Consider the following 21981-nt stretch of genomic DNA (forward strand, 5'->3'; position numbering starts at 1 on the left):
GATAGGAGAGACCATGTGAGGATATGACAGAGCCAAGTGACTTGGTGTATAGCGAGAATAGGAGAGGGCCTAGAACAGAGCCCTGGGGGACACCAGTGGTGAGAGCATGTGGTGCGGAGACAGATTCTCGCCACGCCACCTGGTAGGAGCGACCTGTCAGGTAGGATGCAATCCAAGCGTGGGCCGCGCCGGAGATGCCCAACTCGGAGAGGGTGGAGAGGAGGATCTGATGGTTCACAGTATCAAATGCAGCAGATAGGTCTAGAAGGATGAGAGCAGAGGAGAGAGAGTTAGCTTTAGCAGTGCGGAGAGCCTCCGTGACACAGAGAAGAGCAGTCTCAGTTGAATGACCAGTCTTGAAACCTGACTGATTTGGATCAAGAATGTCATTCTGAGAGAGATAGCAGGAGAGCTGGCCAAGGACGGCACGTTCAAGAGTTTTGGAGAGAAAAGAAAGAAGGGATACTGGTCTGTAGTTGTTGACATCGGAGGGATCGAGTGTAGGTTTTTTCAGAAGGGGTGCAACTCTCGCTCTCTTGAAGACGGAAGGGACGTAGCCAGCGGTCAAGGATGAGTTGATGAGTGAGGTGAGGTAAGGGAGAAGGTCTCCGGAAATGGTCTGGAGAAGAGAGGAGGGGATAGGGTCAAGCGGGCAGGTTGTTGGGCGGCCGGCCGTCACAAGACGTGAGATTTCATCTGGAGAGAGAGGGGAGAAAGAGGTCAAAGCACAGGGTAGGGCAGTGTGAGCAGGACCAGCGGTGTCGTTTGACTTGGCAAACGAGGATCGGATGTCGTCGACCTTCTTTTCAAAATGGTTGACGAAGTCATCCGCAGAGATGGAGGAGGGGGGGGAGGGGGAGGAGGATTCAGGAGGGAGGAGAAGGTGGCAAAGAGCTTCCTAGGGTTAGAGGCAGATGCTTGGAATTTAGAGTGGTAGAAAGTGGCTTTAGCAGCAGAGACAGAAGAGGAAAATGTAGAGAGGAGGGAGTGAAAGGATGCCAGGTCCGCAGGGAGACGAGTTTTCCTCCATTTCCGCTCGGCTGCCCGGAGCCCTGTTCTGTGAGCTCGCAATGAGTCGTCGAGCCACGGAGCAGGAGGGCAGGACCGAGCTGGCCTGGAGGATAGGGGACATAGAGAGTCAAAGGATGCAGAAAGGGAGGAGAGCAGGGTTGAGGAGGCAGAATCAGGAGATAGGTTGGAGAAGGTTTGAGCAGAGGGAAGAGATGATAGGATGGAAGAGGAGAGAGTAGCGGGAGAGAGAGAGCGAAGGTTGGGACGGCGCAATACCATCCGAGTAGGGGCAGAGTGAGAAGTGTTGGATGAGAGCGAGAGGGAAAAGGATACAAGGTAGTGGTCGGAGACTTGGAGGGTAGATGCAATGAGATTAGTGGAAGAACAGCATCTAGTAAAGATGAGGTCAAGCGTATTGCCTGCCTTGTGAGATTGGCGGGGGAAGGTGAGAGGGTGAGGTCAAAAGAGGAGAGGAGTGGAAAGAAGGAGGCAGAGAGGAATGAGTCAAAGGTAGACGTGGGGAGGTTAAAGTCACCCAGAACTTTGAGAGGTGAGCCATCCTCAGGAATGGAACTTATCAAGGCATCAAGCTCATTGATGAACTCTCCAAGGGAACCTGGAGGGCGATAAATGATAAGGATGTTAAGCTTGAAAGGGCTGGTAACTGTGACAGCATGGAATTCAAAGGAGGCGATAGACAGATGGGTCAGGGGAGAAAGAGAGAATGTCTACTTGGGAGAGATGAGGATCCCAGTGCCACCACCCCGCTGACCAGAAGCTCTCGGGGTGTGCGAGAACACGTGGGCAGATGAGGAGAGAGCAGTAGGAGTAGCAGTGTTTTCTGTGGTAATCCATGTTTCTGCCAAGAAGTCGAGGGACTGGAGGGTAGCATAGGCTGAGATGAACTCTGCCTTGTTGGCCGCAGACCGGCAGTTCCAGAGGCTGCCGGAGACCTGGAACTCCACGTGGGTTGTGCGCGCTGGGACCACCAGGTTAGAGTGGCAGCGGCCACGCGGTGTGAAGCGTTTGTATGGCCTGTGCAGAGGGGAGAGAACAGGGATAGACAGACACATAGTTGACAGGCTACAGAAGAGGCTACGCTAATGCAAAGGAGATTGGAATGACAAGTGGACTACACGTCTCGAATGTTCAGAAAGTTAAGCTTACGTTGCAAAAATCTTATTGACTAAAATGATTAAAATGATACAGTACTGCTGGCTGGTGAAGTAGGCTAGCTAGCAGTTGCTGCGTTGTTGACTTTGTTTGAAAGTGTAGCTGGCTAGGTAACCTCGATAGTTTCAGTGCTACACCTTATCATGATCCAAAGGCAACTATGTGTCTAGCTAACACTAGCTAACCTGGCTAGCTAACCTCGATAATTACTCTAAACTACACAATTATCTTTCATACAAAGACAGCAAAGACAACTATGTAGCTAGCTAACACTACAATAATCAAATCGTTCCGTTGTAATGTATTCATTTCTACAGTGCTGCTAGTCACCCTTTGCCTTGATGACAGCTGTGCACACTCTTGGCATTCTCTCAACCAGCTTCATGAGGTAGTCACCTGGAATTAACATGTGTGCTTTGTTAAAAGTTAATTTGTGGAATTTCTTTCCTTCTTAATGTGTTCAGCCAATCAGTTGTGATGTGACACAACAGAAGACAGCCCTATTTGGTAAATGACCAAGTCCATATTTGTCATAAAAATAGTTGTACTCATCCTTGAAAATGTCGTACTGGAGAGAAGAGGACCAAAACGCAGCAGGTATGTGCAGGCTCATCTTGACTTTTATTCACTATCAAAATGAATGCCAAAATAACAAACCATGAGAATGAACGAACAACCAACAAACAGTCTGGCAAAGCATAGGCTCAACACAGAACAATTCCCCACAACCCCAAAGACAAACACACACACCTATATAGGACTTCCAATCAAAGGCAACTATACACACCTGCCTTCAATTGGAAGTCCCAATCATCAACCCAACATTTAACAAACACAAACATGCTACGTCCTGACCAAAACTAAAACACTAGCTCCATCTGCTGGTCAGGACGTGACAGTACCCCCCCCTCAAGGTGCAGACCCCGGAATGCACCTAAAAAAGAAAAACAAGAAAATCCCCAATACCCCAACAAAAACCCAACAAACAATAACCCCTAAACCATAAGGGAGGGAAGGGAGGGTGGCTGCCGTCAACGACGGCACTGTGCTACACCCTCCCTCCCCAACCCACCTATCCTGGAGGTGGCTCAGGTGCAGGCCGTTCCAGGCTGTCGGGGCAGTCTGGCAACTCGGGACAGTCGGGGCAGTCTGGCAACTCGGGACAGTCGGGGCAGTCTGGCAACTCGGGACAGTCGGGGCAGTCTGGCAACTCGGGACAGTCGGGGCAGTCTGGCAACTCGGGACAGTCGGGGCAGTCTGGCAACTCGGGACAGTCGGGGCAGTCTGGCAACTCGGGACAGTCTGGCAACTCGGGACAGTCTGGCAACTCGGGACAGTCTGGCAACTCGGGACAGTCTGGCAACTCGGGACAGTCTGGCAACTCGGGACAGTCTGGCAACTCGGGACAGTCTGGCAACTCGGGACAGTCGGGGCAGTCTGGCAACTCGGGGCAGTCTGGCAACTCGGGACAGTCGGGGCAGTCTGGCAACTCGGGACAGTCGGGGCAGTCTGGCAACTCGGGACAGTCGGGGCAGTCTGGCAACTCGGGACAGTCGGGGCAGTCTGGCAACTCGGGACAGTCGGGGCAGTCTGGCAGTTCGGGGCAGTCGGGGCAGTCTGGCAGTTCGGGGCAGTCTGGCCACGCCGGCAGTTCGGCGCAGTCTGGCCACGCCGGCAGTTCGGCGCAGTCTGGCCACGCCGGCAGTTCGGCGCAGTCTGGCCACGCCGGCAGTTCGGCGCAGTCTGGCCACGCCGGCAGTTCGGCGCAGTCTGGCCACTCCGGCAGTTCGGCGCAGTCTGGCCACTCCGGCAGTTCGGCGCAGTCTGGCCACTCCGGCAGTTCGGCGCAGTCTGGCCACTCCGGCAGTTCGGCGCAGTCTGGCCACTCCGGCAGTTCGGCGCAGTCTGGCCTCTCCGGCAGTTCAGCGCAGTCTGACCTCTCTGGCGACTGTTGACTGGCGGGCAGCTCTGACGACTGTTGACTGGCGGGCAGCTCTGACGACTGTTGACTGGCGGGCAGCTCTGACGACTGTTGACTGGCGGGCAGCTCTGACGACGACTGTTGACTGGCGGGCAGCTCTGACGACGACTGTTGACTGGCGGGCAGCTCTGACGACGACTGTTGACTGGCGGGCAGCTCTGACGACGACTGTTGACTGGCGGGCAGCTCTGACGACGACTGTTGACTGGCGGGCAGCTCTGACGACGACTGTTGACTGGCGGGCAGCTCTGACGACGACTGTTGACTGGCGGGCAGCTCTGATGACGACTGTTGACTGGCGGGCAGCTCTGGCGACTGTTGACTGGCGGGCAGCTCTTGCCCCGTCAAACAGCCCTTGTGCCCCCCCCCCTAAAAAATTCTTGGGGGTGCCTCTCGGTCTCCCTTACCTCGCCAGCCTTCTTCCGCTGCTTGGTCCTTTGTTGGTGGGGAATTCTGTCATAAAAATAGTTGTACTCATCCTTGAAAATGTCGTACTGGAGAGAAGAGGACCAAAACGCAGCAGGTATGTGCAGGCTCATCTTGACTTTTATTCACTATCAAAATGAATGCCAAAATAACAAACCATGAGAATGAACGAACAACCAACAAACAGTCTGGCAAAGCATAGGCTCAACACAGAACAATTCCCCACAACCCCAAAGACAAACACACACACCTATATAGGACTTCCAATCAAAGGCAACTATACACACCTGCCTTCAATTGGAAGTCCCAATCATCAACCCAACATTTAACAAACACAAACATGCCACGTCCTGACCAAAACTAAAACACTAGCTCCATCTGCTGGTCAGGACGTGACAATATTATGGCAAGAACAGCTCAAATGAGCAAAGAGAAACGACAGTCTATCATTACTTTATTAAGACATGAAGGTCAGTTAATCTAGAAAATTCTTGAATGTTTCTTCAAGTGCAGTCGCAAAAACCATGAAGCGCTATGATGAAACTGGCTCTCATGAGGACCACCACAGGAAAGGAAGACCCAGTGTTAACTCTGCTGCAGAGGATAAGTTCATTAGAGTTAACTGCACCTCAGATTGCAGCCCAAATAAATGATTCACAGAGTTCAAGTAACAGACGCATCTCAACATCAACTGTTCAGAGGAGACTGCGTGAATCAGGCCTTCATGGTGGAATTGCTGCAAAGAAACCACTACTAAAGGACACCAATAAGAAGAGACTTGCTCGGGCCAAGAAACACGAGCATTGGACAATAGCCCGGTGGAAATCTGTCCTTTGGTCTGAACCACCATGTCTTTGTGAGACGCAGAGTAGGTGAACAGATGATCTCCGCATGTGTATTTCCAACCGCAAAGCATGGAGGAGGAGGTGTGATGGTGTGGGGGTGCTTTGCTGGTGAAACGGTCAGTGATTTATTTAGAATTCATGGCAGACTTAACCAGCATGGCTACCACAGCATTCTGCAGCGATACGCCATCCCTATCTGGTTTGCGCTTAGTGGGACTATCATTTGTTTTTCAACAGGACAATGACCAAAATACACATCCAGGCTGTGTAAGCGCTATTTGACCAAGAAGGAGAGTGATGGAGCTGCATCAGATGACCTGACCTCCACAATCACCCGACCTCAACCCAATTGAGATGGTTTGGAATGAGTTGGACCGCAGAGTGAAGGAAAAACAGCCAACAAGTGCTCAGTATATGTGGGAACTCCTTCAAGGCTGTTGGAAAAACATTCCTCATGAAGCTGGTTGAGAGAATGCCAAGAGTGTGCAAAGCTGTCATCAAGGCAAAAGGTGGCTACTTTGAAGAATCTAAAATCTAAAATTTGTTTAACACTTTTTGGTTCCTACATGATTCCATGTGTTATTTCATAGTTTTGATCTTTTCACTATTATTCTGCAATGTAGAAAACAGTAAAAATAAAGAAAAACCCTGGAATGAGTAGGTGTGTCCAAACATTTGACTGGTACTGTACATAAACACATCAATACACACAACAACAGGTTCTAAAACATGCACATTGCACACACCTCTTCCTTCTTCTTAGAGGTGGTAACTTCCTTATGGGGGTCGACCACCAGGTAGGTTTTCCTCCCCTTTAGCAGAGAGTCCCAGCTCCCCCCGTCAGTGTCCTCCACTTGGTATGCCCCATCTAAGTGACCCAGTGTCTCCACTGTGATGTGGACACGCCTTGGGTGGGAAACATTGCAGGTAGAATTGTACTGAATAGAACTGACACAATGCCACATTCTGCATGGTAAACAATCATATCTGTTCTACCTAAGAAATTTCTGTCTGAAAGATCTGTAACATTGTGCCCACCTGAACACACACTTGCATAAAGCTATCTTAACACACACATACCACATGGGTTTTTAACCCAGGTATGACATGTCTTAAAAAGCTTATTACACATTTATAACAGTTCATAAAACAAACACACCAGCATCCTGGTTCCTTACCCTGGCATGCCCCCAGACTCCATATGATTGGCCAGGGTCACGTCATGTGACCAGACATTGTACTGCCACTTCTGTAGACCAATTACGCCACAGAGAACGTTGTCGGAGTGCACGCCCACTCTCATACTGATCTCCACACCTGTAGCCTCCCGTAGTTTACTACAGAGATATGACAAGGTTATAACAATCAGTCTTGATCACAAACCACATCATACAGACTATGTTAAATTATTTCTGCATTGGCAGCGAGACAAGGTGATTTATCAGAAACAGAGTCAATAAAATAATGAATAGAGAAAGTAGATTAGCGATTGAGAAATTATTGATTTACCTACATGATACAGATTTATACTGTGTATATATATATATATCTATATATATATATATATATATATATACATACATATATATTTTTTTTACTTTTATTTAACTAGGCAAGTCAGTTAAGAATCAATTCTTATTTTCAATGACGGCCTAGGAACAGTGGGTTAACTGCCTTGTTCAGGATCAGAACGACAGATTTTTACCTTGTCAGCTCGGGGATTCGATCTTGCAACCTTTTGGTTACTAGTCCAATGCTCTAACCAGTAGGCTACCTGCCGCCCAAATGATAACCTGTATGATAAAAGCAGTTCACAAAAGTGATTGTCAGAGGTGATACATGGAGGTGATACATGGGGTTCATACACGGTGGTGATACACGGAGGCGATACACGGAGGCGATACACGGAGGCGATACACGGAGGCGATACACAGAGGCGATACACGGCGTTGATACACGGGGTTCATACATGGAGTTGATACATGGTAGTGATACATGGAGGTGATACATGGAGAAGATACATGAAGGTGATACATGGAGGTCATAGATGGAGGTGACACATGGAGTTGAATGACAGGCAGATACAGATGAAGGAGAGAGCATGATATGTGAGAGGTGATGAAGAGCAGTGATTGGTTGGTTGGCAGACTGACATGTCAAGACCCATCTGAACACAGTTCCTAGCATGGGTGGGGATGTGGTCAGGCAGACCGGGCACAAAGTAGTAACAATCACCCAGGATCTTGATACGCAAACACTCCTTCTTCTGGAGAGAGATAGAGAGAGATAAGGAGGGTGTGAGGGCGGGAGGGAAAGAGAGTGAGTGTAACGATCGTCGTATGCAGTAGACCAAGGCGCAGCGGGTTGAATGCTCATTTTAAACTTTTATAGAACACTAAATAAACAAAACAAGAAAACGTACGAACGAACAGTATTGCAGGCTAACACAGCAGTGCAACAACAACTTCCCACAAGGGACAGGTAAAAACAGGGCTACCTAAGTATGACTCTCAATCAGCAACAATGATGTACAGCTGTTCCTGATTGAGAACCATACCAGGCCAACACAAAGAAATACACAACATAGATAGAGCATAGAAATACAAAACATAGAACATAACCAAAACCCCGGAATACTCTAAACAAACACCCCTCTACATAAACACATATATCAACACACCCCGAACCACATAAAACAAACACCCCTCTGCCACGTCCTGACCAAACTACAATAACAAATAACCCCTTTACTGGTCAGGACGTGACAGTGAGAGAGGGAGGTAAGGACGATGTGAGGAAGGGAGAGAAAGAGAGGGCGGGAAGTAGAGAGAGAAAGAGAGAGAGAGAGAGAGAGAGAGAGAGGGGGAAGAGGAAGGGAGAGGGGGCGGGGAGAGGGAGGGGGTGAGAGAGATCCAGAGATTTAGGCAGGGAGGGAGGAAGGGAGAGAGAGGGGGACGGAGACAAGGGGAGAGGGTGGGAAGGTAGAGGGGAGAGAGAGAGATGGAGAAAGAGTCAGAGAGTCAGTGATGGAGAGTTTTTAGTATGTGATGGTGTTTGAGTGAACGTACGCCATCGGGATCTATTGAGCTGTTGTTGAAATTATATTTCATCTTGGCAATGTCATCAAACCTGCTGAAGAGTTTGTTGAGGACTCGCACCAGCTCCTCTGGAGAACAGGTACTGGCCAGCTTAGTAAACCCCACGATGTCAGAATACAGAATATTACACAGAGCCAAGTAGATACAGTAGGGGAATCAATGTGACTCTGCTAAGTCCTCTGATAGTATTTAGGTGTGCTGGCCAAAGTAACAGATCATTGGTGTTTCAGAAAAGGGAAGATGATAGCAACTCCCCCAAAAAAGCAGGTTGATGTTTATTGGGATGAATCTTGAGCGGTTTCCGCTAAATCGTCAAGCTGCGAAGTCAGAATTGGCTATATCGTAAATAGTTTATAAAAACAAAAATTCGATTTTTGGTCTTATTTTAAGGTTAGGATTAGGCATAAAGTTAGCAGTGTGGTTGAGGTTAGGGTTAATGCTAGGATTACTGTAGGTTTGAAATCAGATTGTATGACTTTGTGGCTAAGCCAGATGGTGACCACTGCAGAGCTGCCTCCAGGACAAGACTCATCCCAATAAATGCAAACCTGCCAAAAAAAGACTGCAACAACCTGTGTGCAATGTCATCATCACCTTTCCTTTTTTGAAATACCAAGGATCTAAAAAGTCCTTAACGATCACACAAAGCAATATTCATTGGTGCACATTCTTTCAAGTGCACATTTCCTGACCTGACGTCTTTGTGTTGGCGGATGTACAGACACATTTCCTGACCTGATGTCTTTGTGTTGGCGCATGTACAGACTGTGAAAGTTCTGTCCTTTGTCTTTATTCTCTGACAGTCATTTGATGATCTCTGTCTTCAGCTCCATGGCGATGTACCGTGGAAACACAGACAGGAGGAGATTGCTCCTGTTGTCAGGGGGAGGGGCATGAGGAGGGTTTGTGTGTAACTATCAAACTGAGGGAAATGATGAATAGGACTGTAGAATTGAATTGACTTGAGCTGAATTGAGTTGAGTTCGGTTGAATTTGAACTGAATCGAACTGAACTGTACTGAACTGAGTTGACTTGACTTTAAGTGAGTTGAATTGAACTGAACTGAATTTAAAACTGATGCGAACTCAACTCAACTCAACAACTTGACTTCTCTACCTGCTGGTGTTTCTGTATGACTCTTTGGGAGTCATACAGCGCTGAGCTGTATGACAGCGCTGAACGTCTCTCTCTTCTTACTGGACTTCCTGTGGGCATGCTCAGTCAGCCACAGGGGAACACGCCCACACAGATCACACATACACACAATACTGCATTGACCTCCAGCTGTCAGGGAGAGAGATGGGGGGAGGGGGAGAGAGAAACATTTTTTATAAATGTTTTATTTAACGTTTATTTAACCAGGCAAGTCCATTAATAAGAACATATTCTTATTTACAATGAGAGAGTGGGGAAGAGGGGGAAGAGAGGAAGGGATATGGGAAAGAGAGTGAGAAAGATATATGAGGAGGCAGATGGATATGGAGAGGATAGAGACAGAGAGAGAAAGAGAAAGAGAGAGAGAAAGAGAGAGAGAAAGTGAGACAGAGGGTTTGGAGAAAGAAAGTTAGCAAATCGTTCAGCAAAATAACAGAATCAACATACCGTGTGAGGAGAAATTAGATACACAGTGTGTTGTGGGCTGTGGTATCGTGCACATTGTCCTGGTAAGATTTTAATAGGGACGCTATGTTTCAGACGATGCAAATGTGTGTGTGTGTGTGCGTGTGCTTACATTAACTCTTTCTTTCATTCATTGCAGCTCATTTGCAAGAGTTTGCCTGTGACCTTTCTATTTGCAATACATTTAGTGTGGGTGTTTTTTTTCATACTACTGCAAATAGTCTGGGTAGCCATTTGACTAGATGTTCAGGAGTCTTATGGGTTTGGGGTAGAAGCTGTTTAGAAGCCTCTTGGACCTAGACTTGGCGCAATGTTACCGCTTGCCGTGTGGTAGCAGAGAGAACAGTCTATGACTTGGGTGGCTGGAGTCATTGACAATTTTTAGGGCCTTCCTCTGACACCGCCTGGTATAGAGGTCCTGGATGGCAGGAAGCTTGGCCCCAGTGATGTACTGGGCCATTCGCACCCTCTGTAGTGCCTTGCGGTCGGAGGCCGAGCAGTTTCCACACCAGGTGGTGATGCAACCAGTCAGGATGCTCTCGATAGTACAGCTGTAGAACCTTTTGAGGATCTGAGGAGGAATAGGTTTTGCCGTGCCCGCTTCACGACTATCTTGGTGTACTTGGACCATGTTAGTTTGTTGGTGATGTGGACATCAAGGAACTTGAAGCTCTCAACCTGCTCCACTGCAGCCCGTTGATGTGAATGGGGGCGTGCTCTTTCCTCTTTTTCCTGTAGTCCATAATCATCTCCTTTGTCTTGATCACGTTGAGGGAGAGGTTGTTGTCCTGGCACCACATGGCCAGGTCTCTGACCTCCTCCCAATAGGCTGTCTCGTCGTTGTTGTGTCATCAGCAAATGTAATGATGGTGTTGGAGTCGTGCCTGGCCGTGCAGTCATGAGTGAACAGGGAGTACAGGAGGGGGCTGAGCATGCACTCCTGATGGGCCCCTGTGTTAAGGATCAGCATTGCGGATGTGTTGTTACCTACCCTTACCACCTGGGGGCGGCCTGTCAGGAAGTCCAGGATCCAGGTGCAGCGGGAGGTGTTTAGTCCCAGGGTCCTTATCTTATTGATGAGCTTTGAGGGCTCTATGGTGTTGACGGATGAGCTGTAGTCAATGAATAGCATTCTCACATTACCCAACTAATTCTGATTCATCTGCCACAATGTGCCAAGCAAAAGGTGGCTCTACAAAGTATTGACTTTTGGGGGGGGGGGGGGGGGTAAAGTAATGCATGCTCAAGTTTGAATTTTTTTTGTTCTTATTTCTTGTTGGTTTCACAATAAAAAATATTTGGATCTTCAAAGTGGTAGACATGTTGTGTAAATCAAATGATTCAAACTCCCAAAAAATCCATTTTAATTCCAGGTTGTAAGGCAACTAAATAGGAAAAATGGGGGGTGAATACTTTTGCAAGCCACTGCATCCACATTGCATTTTCACAGTGTCTGGTTTGAATTCAGTGCCATGGTTATCACCAGGAGGTGGGGCCTCCAGAGATTCTCTGAAAGACAATTGGGCCTTGAGAGGTTCCGGGGCTAGCTCCACCTTAGCCACGCCCACCTCTCTGTAGACACGAGGCTCACCGTGTACTGATTGGCTCTTGGAATCTCCGCTGACCTCATCTCTGATGTCATTACTGTGAGTCCTGATGCCAAATGTTTTCGCTGTGATGTCATTCCTTTGCTTGCTGATGTCACCATCCTCTTCTTCCTCTGCAATCAGACATTCTCTAGAGTCAGCATTGTCTTTTGTGCTGCTGGTCAAATCTGTCAGCTCCAGGCTTGTCTCTCTCCCATATCCCCTGTCTCCTCCGTCATCTCCTCCCTTGTCTCCCCCGTCTCCTCTGTCTCCACCACCAGCAAACCCACTACCAGTCCTGTTCATGTCTCCAGTTCTGTTTCCCCCGACCACCAAGTATCCCTAAGGGTTGTCCTGCATGGTGGTTAAATCCTGCATCTCTGTCCTTGTTGCCAGGGATACTGAAGGACAAAGGAGGGACAGAGTCAGGGTATATTCAGGTTCTCTGAATAACTTTAAGACATTTTACAATCATGATGTTGTCTTCCTTTGATGACTGACTGTAAATCCATGTGGAAAGGGAGGAACTTCTCTGCCAAAATGGATAGAGATTAAAACTCCAAACCCCCCACATAATCCTCAGTGCTAAATCATGCTAACCATAACTACTAATGCTAACCGGGCCCGAATGCTATAACCACGTCTAATATGCTAACCAGTGCTAACCAGACCATAATGCTATAACATTAACGACTTCTGCTATGCTAACCATTTATGCTTACCAGGTCATAGGCTAATGCTATAACCACTGACTATACCCACTGATGCTAAAGCTAAGCATTTGTTAGTTATGCTAACCAAGCCATAATGCTAACCACTACTGTCCTAAACACAAGCTAAACTAAATGTAATGCTAAACCCTTCTGCTTAACCAGTTTCCCCTTGGTACAGATCTAGGATCAGCTTCCCCATTCCCCAATCCTAACCTTAACCAATAGTTGGGGAAAAGCAAAACTGACCGAGGATCAGCGTCTAGGGGCAACTTCACCCCTCACCCACTGATGACTCCTCTGATGCAGACCTGGTTTCAAATGCATCTGTGCTTCATTGAGTTTGCCGGGCTTATTGGACCAATAGAATAGTCCCAGAACTATAAACCCCACCCATCTGGCACTCTGGGCAGGCTAGAGCACACACTGAAAGAGTTTAATTAGTATTTGAACCACAGGCTGCCGGTGGCACCTTAAATGGAGAGGACGGGTTCATAGTAACGGTTTGTTGGCTAGCGGAACGTTTAAGTAGTATTTGAACCACAGGCTCCCGCGCCCTGCTGTTCCATTGGATGTTGGCTAGCGGAACGCCTAGCCAACATCCAATGTAACAGCAGGGCGCGAAATAAAAAACATAAAAAATCGAATAATTTCAATTTCTCAAACATACAACTATTTTACACCATTTAAAGATACACTTCTCCTTAATGTAACCACATTGTCGGATTTCAAAAAGGCTTTACATCGAAAGCAAAACATTAGATTATGTTAGGAGAGTACATAGACAAAAATAACCACACAGCCATTTTCCAAGCAAGGAGATGTGTCACAAAACCCCAAAATACAGCTAAATGAAGCACTAACCTTTGATGATCTTCATCAGATGACACTCCTAGGACATCATGTTACACAATACATGTATGTTTTGTTCGATAAAGTTCATATTTATATCCAAAAACAGCATTTTACATTGGCGCGTGATGTTCAGAAAATGTATTCCCACCAAAAACTTCTCCCCACCAAAAAATACTCATCATAAACGTTGACGAAATACATAACAATTATTTTAAGAATTATAGATACAGCACTCCTTGATGCAACCGCTGTGTCAGATTTTAAAAAAGCTTTTCGGCGAAAGCACATTTTTCAATATTCTGAGTACATAGCTCGCCATCAAAGCAAGCTTTACAGACAACCGGCAAGTTCTGGGGTCACCTAAACTCAGAATTAGTATTATAAATATTCTCTTATCTTTGCTGATCTTCGTCAGAATGCACTCCCAGGACTGCTACTTCCACAAGAAATTTTGTTTTTGTTCGAAATAATCCATATTTATGTCCAAATATAGTACCTCCGTTTTGTTCATGCGTTCAGGTCACTATCCAAAGGCATAATGCGCGAGCGTAATTCGAGACACGAAAAGTAAAAATGTTCCATTTCCGTTCGTAGAAACATGTCAAACGTTGTTTACAATCAATCATTAGGGTATTTTTGACGTAAAAATGCGATAATATTCCAATCGGACAATAGTGTATTCATTTTAGGAGAAAAAGAAGGAACGGCGGGATCGCGCATCACCAAGCCCTTTGTCCTCAGGCAGTCCACTCATTGACTGAGCTACTATTCTCTGCCCAGTAACAGGATGAATGATGAAAAAACTTTCTGAAGGCTGTTGACAGCCAATGGAAGCCCTAGGAAGTGCAACGTGACCCCACAGACACTGTAGTTTCGATAGGGATTCAAAAGAAGAACTACAATTCTCAGATCTCCCACTTCCTGGTTGGATTTCTCTCAGGTTTTTGCCTGCCATATGTGTTCTGTTATACTCACAGACATCATTCAAACAGTTTTAGAAACTTCAGAGTGTTTTCTATCCAAATCTACTAATAATATGCATATTCTAGTTTTAGGGCCCGAGTAGTAACCAGTTTAATTTGGGTACGTTTTTCATCCGTCCGTAAAAATATTTCCCCCTACACCTTAACAGGTTTTAACGTCTATTTTCTGGATTTTAACCAGGTATCGGCCTAATGCATGCATTATTTGGTGTTTTAAGTTGTACACAGAGGATATTTTTGCAGAATTCTGCATGCAGAGTCTGAATTTGGTGTTTGTCCCATTTTGTGAATTCTTGGTTGGTGTGTGGACCCCATACCTCACAACCATAAAGGGCAACGTGTTCTATAACTGATTGAAATATTTTTAGCCAGATCCTAAATCTAATTTTATGTTCCTTTTGATGGCATAGAAGGCCCTTCTTGCCTTGTCTCTCAGATCGTTCACAGCTTTGTGGAAGTTACCTGTGGCGCTGATATTAAAACTACATTCAACTGCATTTCAAATAATATGTAACACAAATGACAAAAAAATGTATGACACGAAAAGCTTTTTCCACATTTCAAATAATATTTAGGCCTAAATAAATATTTACATCTGGGTATCTTCCCTTGTCTATGTTCCCGTAGTGACACCAGGCTACTGGGAAGATAGCATAAACAGATGACTTACTTTGATACAAAGATCACGGCTATCAGTTATGAAATATCAACAACTGTTAAAACTATTCAAAGTTTTTTAAAAAGTAGCTTACCTGTCTTTCAAGTTGTTTTATGTTAGTCTGGGTGACTGCGCCTCCCTCTCTTTCGCCCTTCTTCTTCCACTTTGCTGCTCTCTATGTCGCTCACACATCCATCCCTCATTTGCCTGTCCTCCTTTTAATTACCTTTATCTCTTTTCCTCCTCTATCTCCTCTATCCTATTGTTCTTTTCCTTTTATAATTCTTTCTTTCTTTCTTTCTTCCTTTCTTTCTGTTCAATTGAAACCCAACATATCTGAACTGAAACCATGAACCCTCAAGTTAAATCATAATCTAAACATCAATTTATTGCATAGCTGTATGTTTGATATCGCATTCATGATTTAAATCCCCACTCTGTAATTCAAACAGCAACAAAATGGCAGCCCCGCCACTTGGTTTCCTAAAAAGCTGAGGGATGACACTAGGGAAATATAACCACCCTCAAATTGAATTGGACATTATTTATAATTTATTCAATTAGTATTTATCATTATTTTAAATGGCTTAAAAATTGCTGTGAATATCTAGAGTTCGCCTTTAAAGCAAATAATTGCGAGTGTGTATGGTAGCCTCCCAAATGGCATCCTAATCCCTGTTTTAGTGCACTACTTTTGACCAGGGCCCATAGGGTTCTGTTTGAAGGTAGTGCACTACACAGGGAATAGGGTGTTATTGGGACACAGCCAGACTCACCTGGCTGGAACTGAAAGATGATCACACCGCTCGCTGAAGAATTCAAGGGCATATCTGACGACATATACATTTTCCCCATTTCAGTCATAAAGATAATATGTATGGGTTTATACAGTGAATATCAGGTCCATTATTGCTTTTTTTGCTTTTTTTGCTTTGTAATAGCTATAATGATAAACAATTTATGAACGATTTACAAACTATTCATAAATATTTAATTATTGGTAAACATTTATAAAGGAAATTGACAGTTATAAAGTGTGACTTCTATATCTTAATCTCACCATTCATCTGGTCCAGCAGACAATCCTTATCTGACCTCTTCTCGAACACAGAAATAATAGTAAGTATAACTAAAGTTTTAAAGTAAGTTTAACTCTTGAAATAATCCAGTGTTATAAATATTTCTACAGTTTGTCAACCTCGGTATTAAAAGCAGAAACCTTATCAGTGAAATCATCTTTAATGCTGTACAAATCACAGAACTATTCAAAACATAATCAATCACATAATAAAGCAACCAATCAATCATTCAACTGATCAACCAATCAACAAATTACATAATAAATCAACCATTTACACATTCTCCCTGTGGGGACTGTTACATTAAAACTACCTGAAAAAAATACTACAGAATAAACACAGAGATACAACTATTTCCCCTTTAACCCACAGAATGTAAATTCAAACTCACTCTTTCATGTTAAGGTAGTTGTTTACAGTTAGAAACTGAGAAATCACAAGAAGAAGAAATAGATTGAATCAATAACAAGAAAGCTGAAACATTTAGACATTTCTTGGAATTATAGTTTGAACAATAAGTGTGAAAACAATCCAGATGCAATTTGACATTATAATGTGTCAGTAATAATATTTAACTGTTGTTGGCTACTGAGTATAAAGAACAGGATACAAAGAAATACGTTTTTTTTTTAACATATAAAAGTTGGGAGAAACGAAGGGTACGTGAAAGACTATATTTCATTTCTTAATTGGTTAAAATGAGGTTAAGGTTAGGGTTAAGGGATTCGTTAAGTTTAGGGGGTGGGTTAAGGCTACGGTTAAGTTATTGGTTAAGGTTAGGGTTAAGGTCAGGGTTAGGGAGTTGGTTAACGTTAGGGTTAAGGTTAGGGGTTTGGTTAAAATGAGGTTAAGTTTAGGGTTAATGGATTCGTTAAGTTTAGGGGGTTGGTTAAGGTTAGGGTTAAGTTATTGGTTAAGGTTAGGGTTAAGGTCAGGGTTAGGGAGTTGGTTAAGGTTAGGGTTAGGGTTTGGGTTAAGGTTAGAGGGTTGGTTAGGGTTAAGGTCAGGGTTAGGGGGTTGGTTAACGTTAGGGATACGGTAAGGGTTTGTTTTCAGGGTTTTGGCTAGTCGGGCTGTAAATGGGATTTTGGTCAGAAAAGTCCCCATAGTCTACAGTAATAGTGTTTACAGTTCCAGCTTCATACTCAGTTGAGTTTCTCCTCCTTTCTTCTTCTCCTTTTCTTTATTGTGGAAGATCTTTCCATCGGGCTGCTTCTTCCATCTCAGTTTGACGTCATCAGAAATCCCCTTCTCAGTCAACTTCTTCCTTATCTGGAACACAAACAACATTTTGTTTACTGACTAGTCTACCAACTATGCAGCCAGTACTGGCTAACACTTTACTGTATTCCTCATTCATAAAGCCTTTATAAGAGCTACATAAGACATAGTATCAGTGATATGTATAGCATCAGTCATAGACAGTAATAAACATTATGAACAACAGCATAATATGTTTTACATTTACATTTAACATTTAAGTCATTTAGCAGACGCTCTTATCCAGAGCGACTTACAAATTGGTGCATTCACCTTATAATATCCAGTGGAACAACCACTTTACAATAGTGCATCTAAATCTTTTAAGGGGGGGTTAGAAGGATTACTTTATCCTATCCCAGGTATTCCTTGAAGAGGTGGGGTTTCAGGTGTACTGTACTTGTAATGGTTATAGATGACAGGTACTACATCTGTAGTCAATTGTATATATTATGGCCAGATACTGCAGTAACCCTTTACCACTTGTACTAAACTGGCTCTAATTTTTCAACGAGGAAGAGAAGGTGAAATTCACCTGCTGCAAGATGGCCTCCTGAATGGCAGGATCAGTCAGGTCCATGTCCTGGTCCTTTCGGGTCAGCTTCACTCTCACCACCTGCTGTGTCTTCACTGCCGGAGCTAACAGAGACAGACAGAGACAAAGAGACAGCAGTATATACCTTTACAAGACGCAGGCCTCCTCATTGTCCCTAGAATTTCAAAGCAAAGAGCAGAAGGCAGGCATTTCTCTTATAAAGCAACATTTTTATGGAATGGTCTGCCGATCCATGTGAGAGACGCAGACTCGGTCTAAACCTTTGAGTCTAGACTCGACTTCAGTGGGTTGAGTCACTGACATGATCGTCCTGTCTAGTTTTTCTCCCCCTCGGTCTTGTGCGGTGGGGAGATCTTTGTGGGCTATACTCGGCCTTGTCTCAGGGTAGTAAGTTGGTGGTCTGTTGATATCCCTCTGGTGGTGGGGGGGCTGTGCTTTGGTAAAGTGGGTGGGGTTATATCCTGCCTAGTTGGCCCTATCTCAGTCCCCAGTATCTATCCTGCAATAGTCTATGTGCTGGGGGGGGGGGGGGGTCTAGGGTCAGTCTGTCCTTTCTGGTGAAATTTTCCTGTTTTATCTGGTGTCCTGGATGAATTTAAGTATGCTCCCACTGATTTCCTCTCCCTTTCTCTCTCTCTCTCTCTCTCTCCTTCTCTCCTATCTCTCTCCATCTCCCTCTCATCTCCCGGTGGATCTGAGCCCTAGGACCACACATGGACAGAGACACAGACACAGATCCTTCTCAGCAAGGTTTGTGAACTGAGGATAAATGTGATAAAAAAAGGAGCATAACTCACCACCGTAGCAAAAGAAGGGACTGTTTATGTAACACTGCATATCATCCCATCTTCCCAAGTTATTCAACCTTGTCAAGGCACAGTCCTGATTTCCTTCGAAATTGTTGGGCTTTTCCTTTATCCAGTATGTGAATGAGGAGTTACTTCCGTCCGACCACTTCCAGGAGTCTCTGAACAGGCCGATCCACACTTCATTAGCAGCAGCCTCTGTCATTACCTCATGGTTCTGAGTCTGGTTCCTCACATTGGCCAGGTCTGTGTAGTACTCTCTGCAGTAACTCTGTGCCTCACGCCACGTTTTAGTCTCTTTAATGAAATGGAAAGACTCCTTGGAATTTTTTACTGTAATGTAAGTATGACATTAAGTCAGATTGTGTGTTATACTGATTTAACTACTACAGTATCGTATTTCCCTGATCAACAGATATTTGTTGAATATTTTGATATACATGTATTTTACATTGATGTAGGTTTCGAAAGCATTCAACAGGGATTCTGGCCCATCTTGACTTCAACGCATCCCACAGTTGTGTCAAGTTGGCTGGATGTCCTTTGGGCAGTGGACCATTCTTGACACACACGGGAAACTGTTGAGCGTTAAAAACCCAGCAGCGTTACAGTTCTTGACACACTCACACTGGTACGCCTGGCACCTACTACCATACCCCGTTCAAAGGCACTTAAATCTTTCGTCTTCCCCGTTCACCCTCTCAATGGCACACATACACAATCCATGCCTCAACTGTCTCAAGGCTTAAACATCCTTTAACCTGTCTCCTCCCCTTCAGCTACAACGATTGAAGTGGATTTAATAATTGACACCAATAAGGGATCATAGCTTTCAGCTGGATTCACCTGGTCAGTCTGTCATGGAAAGAGACAGGGTTCTTAATAGGGTTACTTACTGCCATAGCAGATGAACAACTGTTGAATGTTACACGGGGCATCATTCCATTTACCACTGCGTCTCATGAATACACAGTCCTCCTTCCCTCCGGAATTATTGGGTTCATTCTCTTCCCAGTTGACATATCCCTGACTGTAATCTCTGTCTGCCAGAGACCACTGCCACTCTCCCTTCTTCAGCCCTATCCAAACGGTACCATTATAACCAATGTCTACAACAGTGTTGATCAGCTTCTTCATATCCTCCATGTTGTCTATGGTGGCCAGGTCAGTGTACTTCTCTCTGCAGTATCTCTGTGCTTCAGTCCAGGTCTTATTCATGTTCCCAAAGTGATACTCATGAGCAAGGCATGAGGAGAGAGTGTAGAGCCCTGTGGAGAAGTCCATTATGTCATTCATATTTTCACTGTAGTGTCTATGTGAGGAACATTATCTACATGTTGGTAGCACTGGTTCAATAATTACCCTTACGAGAGGAGTGGGCTGTTTTTTCTATCGGGCCCATATCCCTGATGCAAATTCAATAAATGGAATTATTACATTCTACGTCACATCTTGAGACTTTGGTTTAAAACTTGACTGTCTTGCAATGTTAGAAGAACAAACAGGCTTGGAATTTTGCTTTCTGCCACGGTGCTCTCCATGCAGTGTGACGCTAACAAACAAAAAGCTCACTTTTCGACCAGGGTACCTGTACATATAAATGTTTTTAGCAAACAAATGATGATATTTTGTAAAACTACTGTAGCCTATAGATATCCATTCCAGCTCAATATGTGAAAATACTTGTAAATGAAAAATTCTGCCAGATAACTGTTGTCAACTTAAAATCTAAAATATGGATTTAAAAACAAAATCTTAATAAAGACACTGACCAGAGAGAAACAGGACCAGTGCCTTCTTGTCCATGACTTAATAAGACAGACCTCTTGTACCTACAGACCAAAGGTGAATAATTTTAGACATGATTGTTGTCATCCTCATCACCCTTAAAATATGATACATTTTATGAATTATGTTGGTATCACTTTTGTAAAGAAAACCTGCTAGCTTTCCTCTGTATTGGTGAAATGTCCTTACCTGATGTAGTACTGTGGTCTCTCTGTTCACCTGAACCTCTCTCTGAAGGCAGCACTGTCTATAATCCCTGTCAGAGTAAAGGGGCTGACAGTACACCTATTCATCACTTTGTTTATTATATTTTTTTGTGTGTTAAAGAACAAGTCGCCATTCTCTGTACCACGACTTTACAACAGAGATAGTGAAATGAGATCACAGATGACGCAATCGCAATCACACTGCACACTGCCCTGACCCATCTGGACAAGAGGAATACCTATGTAAGAATACTGTTCATCGACTACAGCTCAGCATTTAACACCATATTACCCTCCAAACTCATCATTAAGCTCGAGACCCTGGGTCTCGACCCCGCCCTGTGCAACTGGGTCCTGGACTTCCTGATGGGCCACCACCAGGTGGTGAGGGTAGGAAACAACATCTCCATCCCACTGATCCTCAACACTGGGGCCCCACAAGGGTGCGTTCTCAGCCCTCTCCTGTACTCCCTGTTCACCCATGACTGCGTGGCTACAGTGGTAGGCTTGATTACCAACAATGACGAGAAGGCCTACAGGGAGGAGGTGAGGGCCCTCGGAGTGTGGTGCCAGGATAATAACCTCACACTCAATCTCAACAAAACAAAGGAGATGATCGTGGACCTCAGGAAACAGCAGAGGGAGCAGCCCCCTATCCACATCGACGGGACAGTAATGGTGAAAGTGGAAAGTTTTAAGTTCCTCGGCATATACATCACGGACAAACTGAAATGGTCCACCCACACAGACAGCGTGGTGCAGAAGGCGCAGCAGCGCCTCTTCAACCTCAGGACGCTGAAGAAATTTGGCTTGTCACTAAAACCACTCACAAACTTTTACAGATGCACAATCGAGAGTATCCTGTCGGGTTGTATCACCCCCTTGTACGGCAACTGCTCCACCCACAACCGTAAGGCTCTCCAGAGGGTAGTGAGGTCTGCACAACGCATCACCGGGGGCAAACTAGGACACCTACATCACCCGATGTCACAGGAAGGCCAAAAAGATCATCAAGGACAACAACCACCCGAGCCACTGCCTGTTCACTCCGCTATCATCCAGAAGGCGAGGTCAGTACAGGTGCATCAAAGCTGGGACGGAGAGACTGAAAAACAGCTTCTATCTCAAGGCCATCGGACTGTTAAACAGCCATCACTAACATTGAGTGGCTGCTGCCGACATACTGACTCAAATCTCTGGCCACTTTAATAATTAAAATTGGATGTAATAAATGTATCACTAGCCACATGAAACAATGCCACTTTATATAATGTTTACATACCCTACATTACTCATCTCATATGTATATACTGTACTCTATACTATCTACTGCATCTTG

At 45.0% G+C, this 21981-nt stretch overlaps 2 protein-coding genes and 1 long non-coding RNA gene across 6 annotated transcripts; all 3 read right to left on the reverse strand.

Moving 5' to 3' along the window:
• Window positions 1–6034: 6034 nt before the first annotated feature.
• Window positions 6035–7407, reverse strand: LOC106577975 (adenylate cyclase type 2-like). The gene is made up of 3 exons (XM_045700604.1): window positions 7289–7407; window positions 6615–6773; window positions 6035–6342 (listed from the first exon to the last, which is right to left on the reverse strand). Exons 1-3 carry the CDS (start codon window positions 7405–7407, stop codon window positions 6159–6161), a joined length of 462 nt encoding a protein of 153 aa, XP_045556560.1. The 3' UTR covers window positions 6035–6158.
• A 990-nt stretch (window positions 7408–8397) lies between these two features.
• On the reverse strand, window positions 8398–10548 carry LOC123723910 (uncharacterized). The gene is made up of 3 exons (XR_006760510.1): window positions 10268–10548; window positions 9652–9819; window positions 8398–9407 (listed from the first exon to the last, which is right to left on the reverse strand). It is a non-coding gene; the product is annotated as an uncharacterized lncRNA (long non-coding RNA).
• A 5619-nt stretch (window positions 10549–16167) lies between these two features.
• LOC106577987 (C-type mannose receptor 2) lies at window positions 16168–20875 on the reverse strand. Of its 4 annotated transcripts, none has more exons than XM_014156491.2 (6): window positions 20626–20875; window positions 20421–20480; window positions 19545–19916; window positions 18640–18981; window positions 17822–17925; window positions 16168–17298 (listed from the first exon to the last, which is right to left on the reverse strand). In XM_014156491.2, the coding sequence occupies exons 2-6, from the start codon at window positions 20452–20454 to the stop codon at window positions 17152–17154; spliced, it is 999 nt and encodes a 332-aa protein (XP_014011966.1). In that variant the 5' UTR covers window positions 20455–20480; window positions 20626–20875; the 3' UTR covers window positions 16168–17151. The 4 variants fall into 4 exon arrangements, with proteins under 4 accessions (XP_014011966.1, XP_045557457.1, XP_014011965.1 ...); XM_045701501.1 differs by having other exon boundaries at window positions 18640–18945; window positions 20011–20480; window positions 20626–20732; XM_014156490.2 differs by having other exon boundaries at window positions 20011–20480; window positions 20626–20722.
• Between the last annotated feature and the right edge of the window lie 1106 nt (window positions 20876–21981).

The sequence above is a fragment of the Salmo salar genome, chromosome ssa18 (assembly GCF_905237065.1).
Source record: "Salmo salar chromosome ssa18, Ssal_v3.1, whole genome shotgun sequence".
In the NCBI taxonomy this organism is placed as follows: Eukaryota; Metazoa; Chordata; class Actinopteri; order Salmoniformes; family Salmonidae; genus Salmo; species Salmo salar.

Excerpts from the sequence above, each read along its gene's own strand:
- LOC106577975 (XM_045700604.1), bottom strand. The coding sequence starts at position 7,407 with ATGTATGAACCCCGTGTATCAACGCCGTGTATCGCCTCTGTGTATCGC. Across the intron at positions 6,774-7,288 it reads CCACCGTGTATGAACCCCAT|TAAACTACGGGAGGCTACAG; the intron begins GTATCACCTCCA and ends ATATCTCTGTAG. Across the intron at positions 6,343-6,614 it reads GAGTCTGGGGGCATGCCAGG|GCGTGTCCACATCACAGTGG; the intron begins GTAAGGAACCAG and ends TTCCCACCCAAG.
- LOC106577987 (XM_014156490.2), bottom strand. The coding sequence starts at position 20,050 with ATGGGCCCGATAGAAAAAACAGCCCACTCCTCTCGTAAGG. Across the intron at positions 17,926-18,639 it reads TCCCTTCTTTTGCTACGGTG|CTCCGGCAGTGAAGACACAG; the intron begins GTGAGTTATGCT and ends TGTCTCTGTTAG. Across the intron at positions 17,299-17,821 it reads AGGAGGCCATCTTGCAGCAG|ATAAGGAAGAAGTTGACTGA; the intron begins GTGAATTTCACC and ends TTTGTGTTCCAG.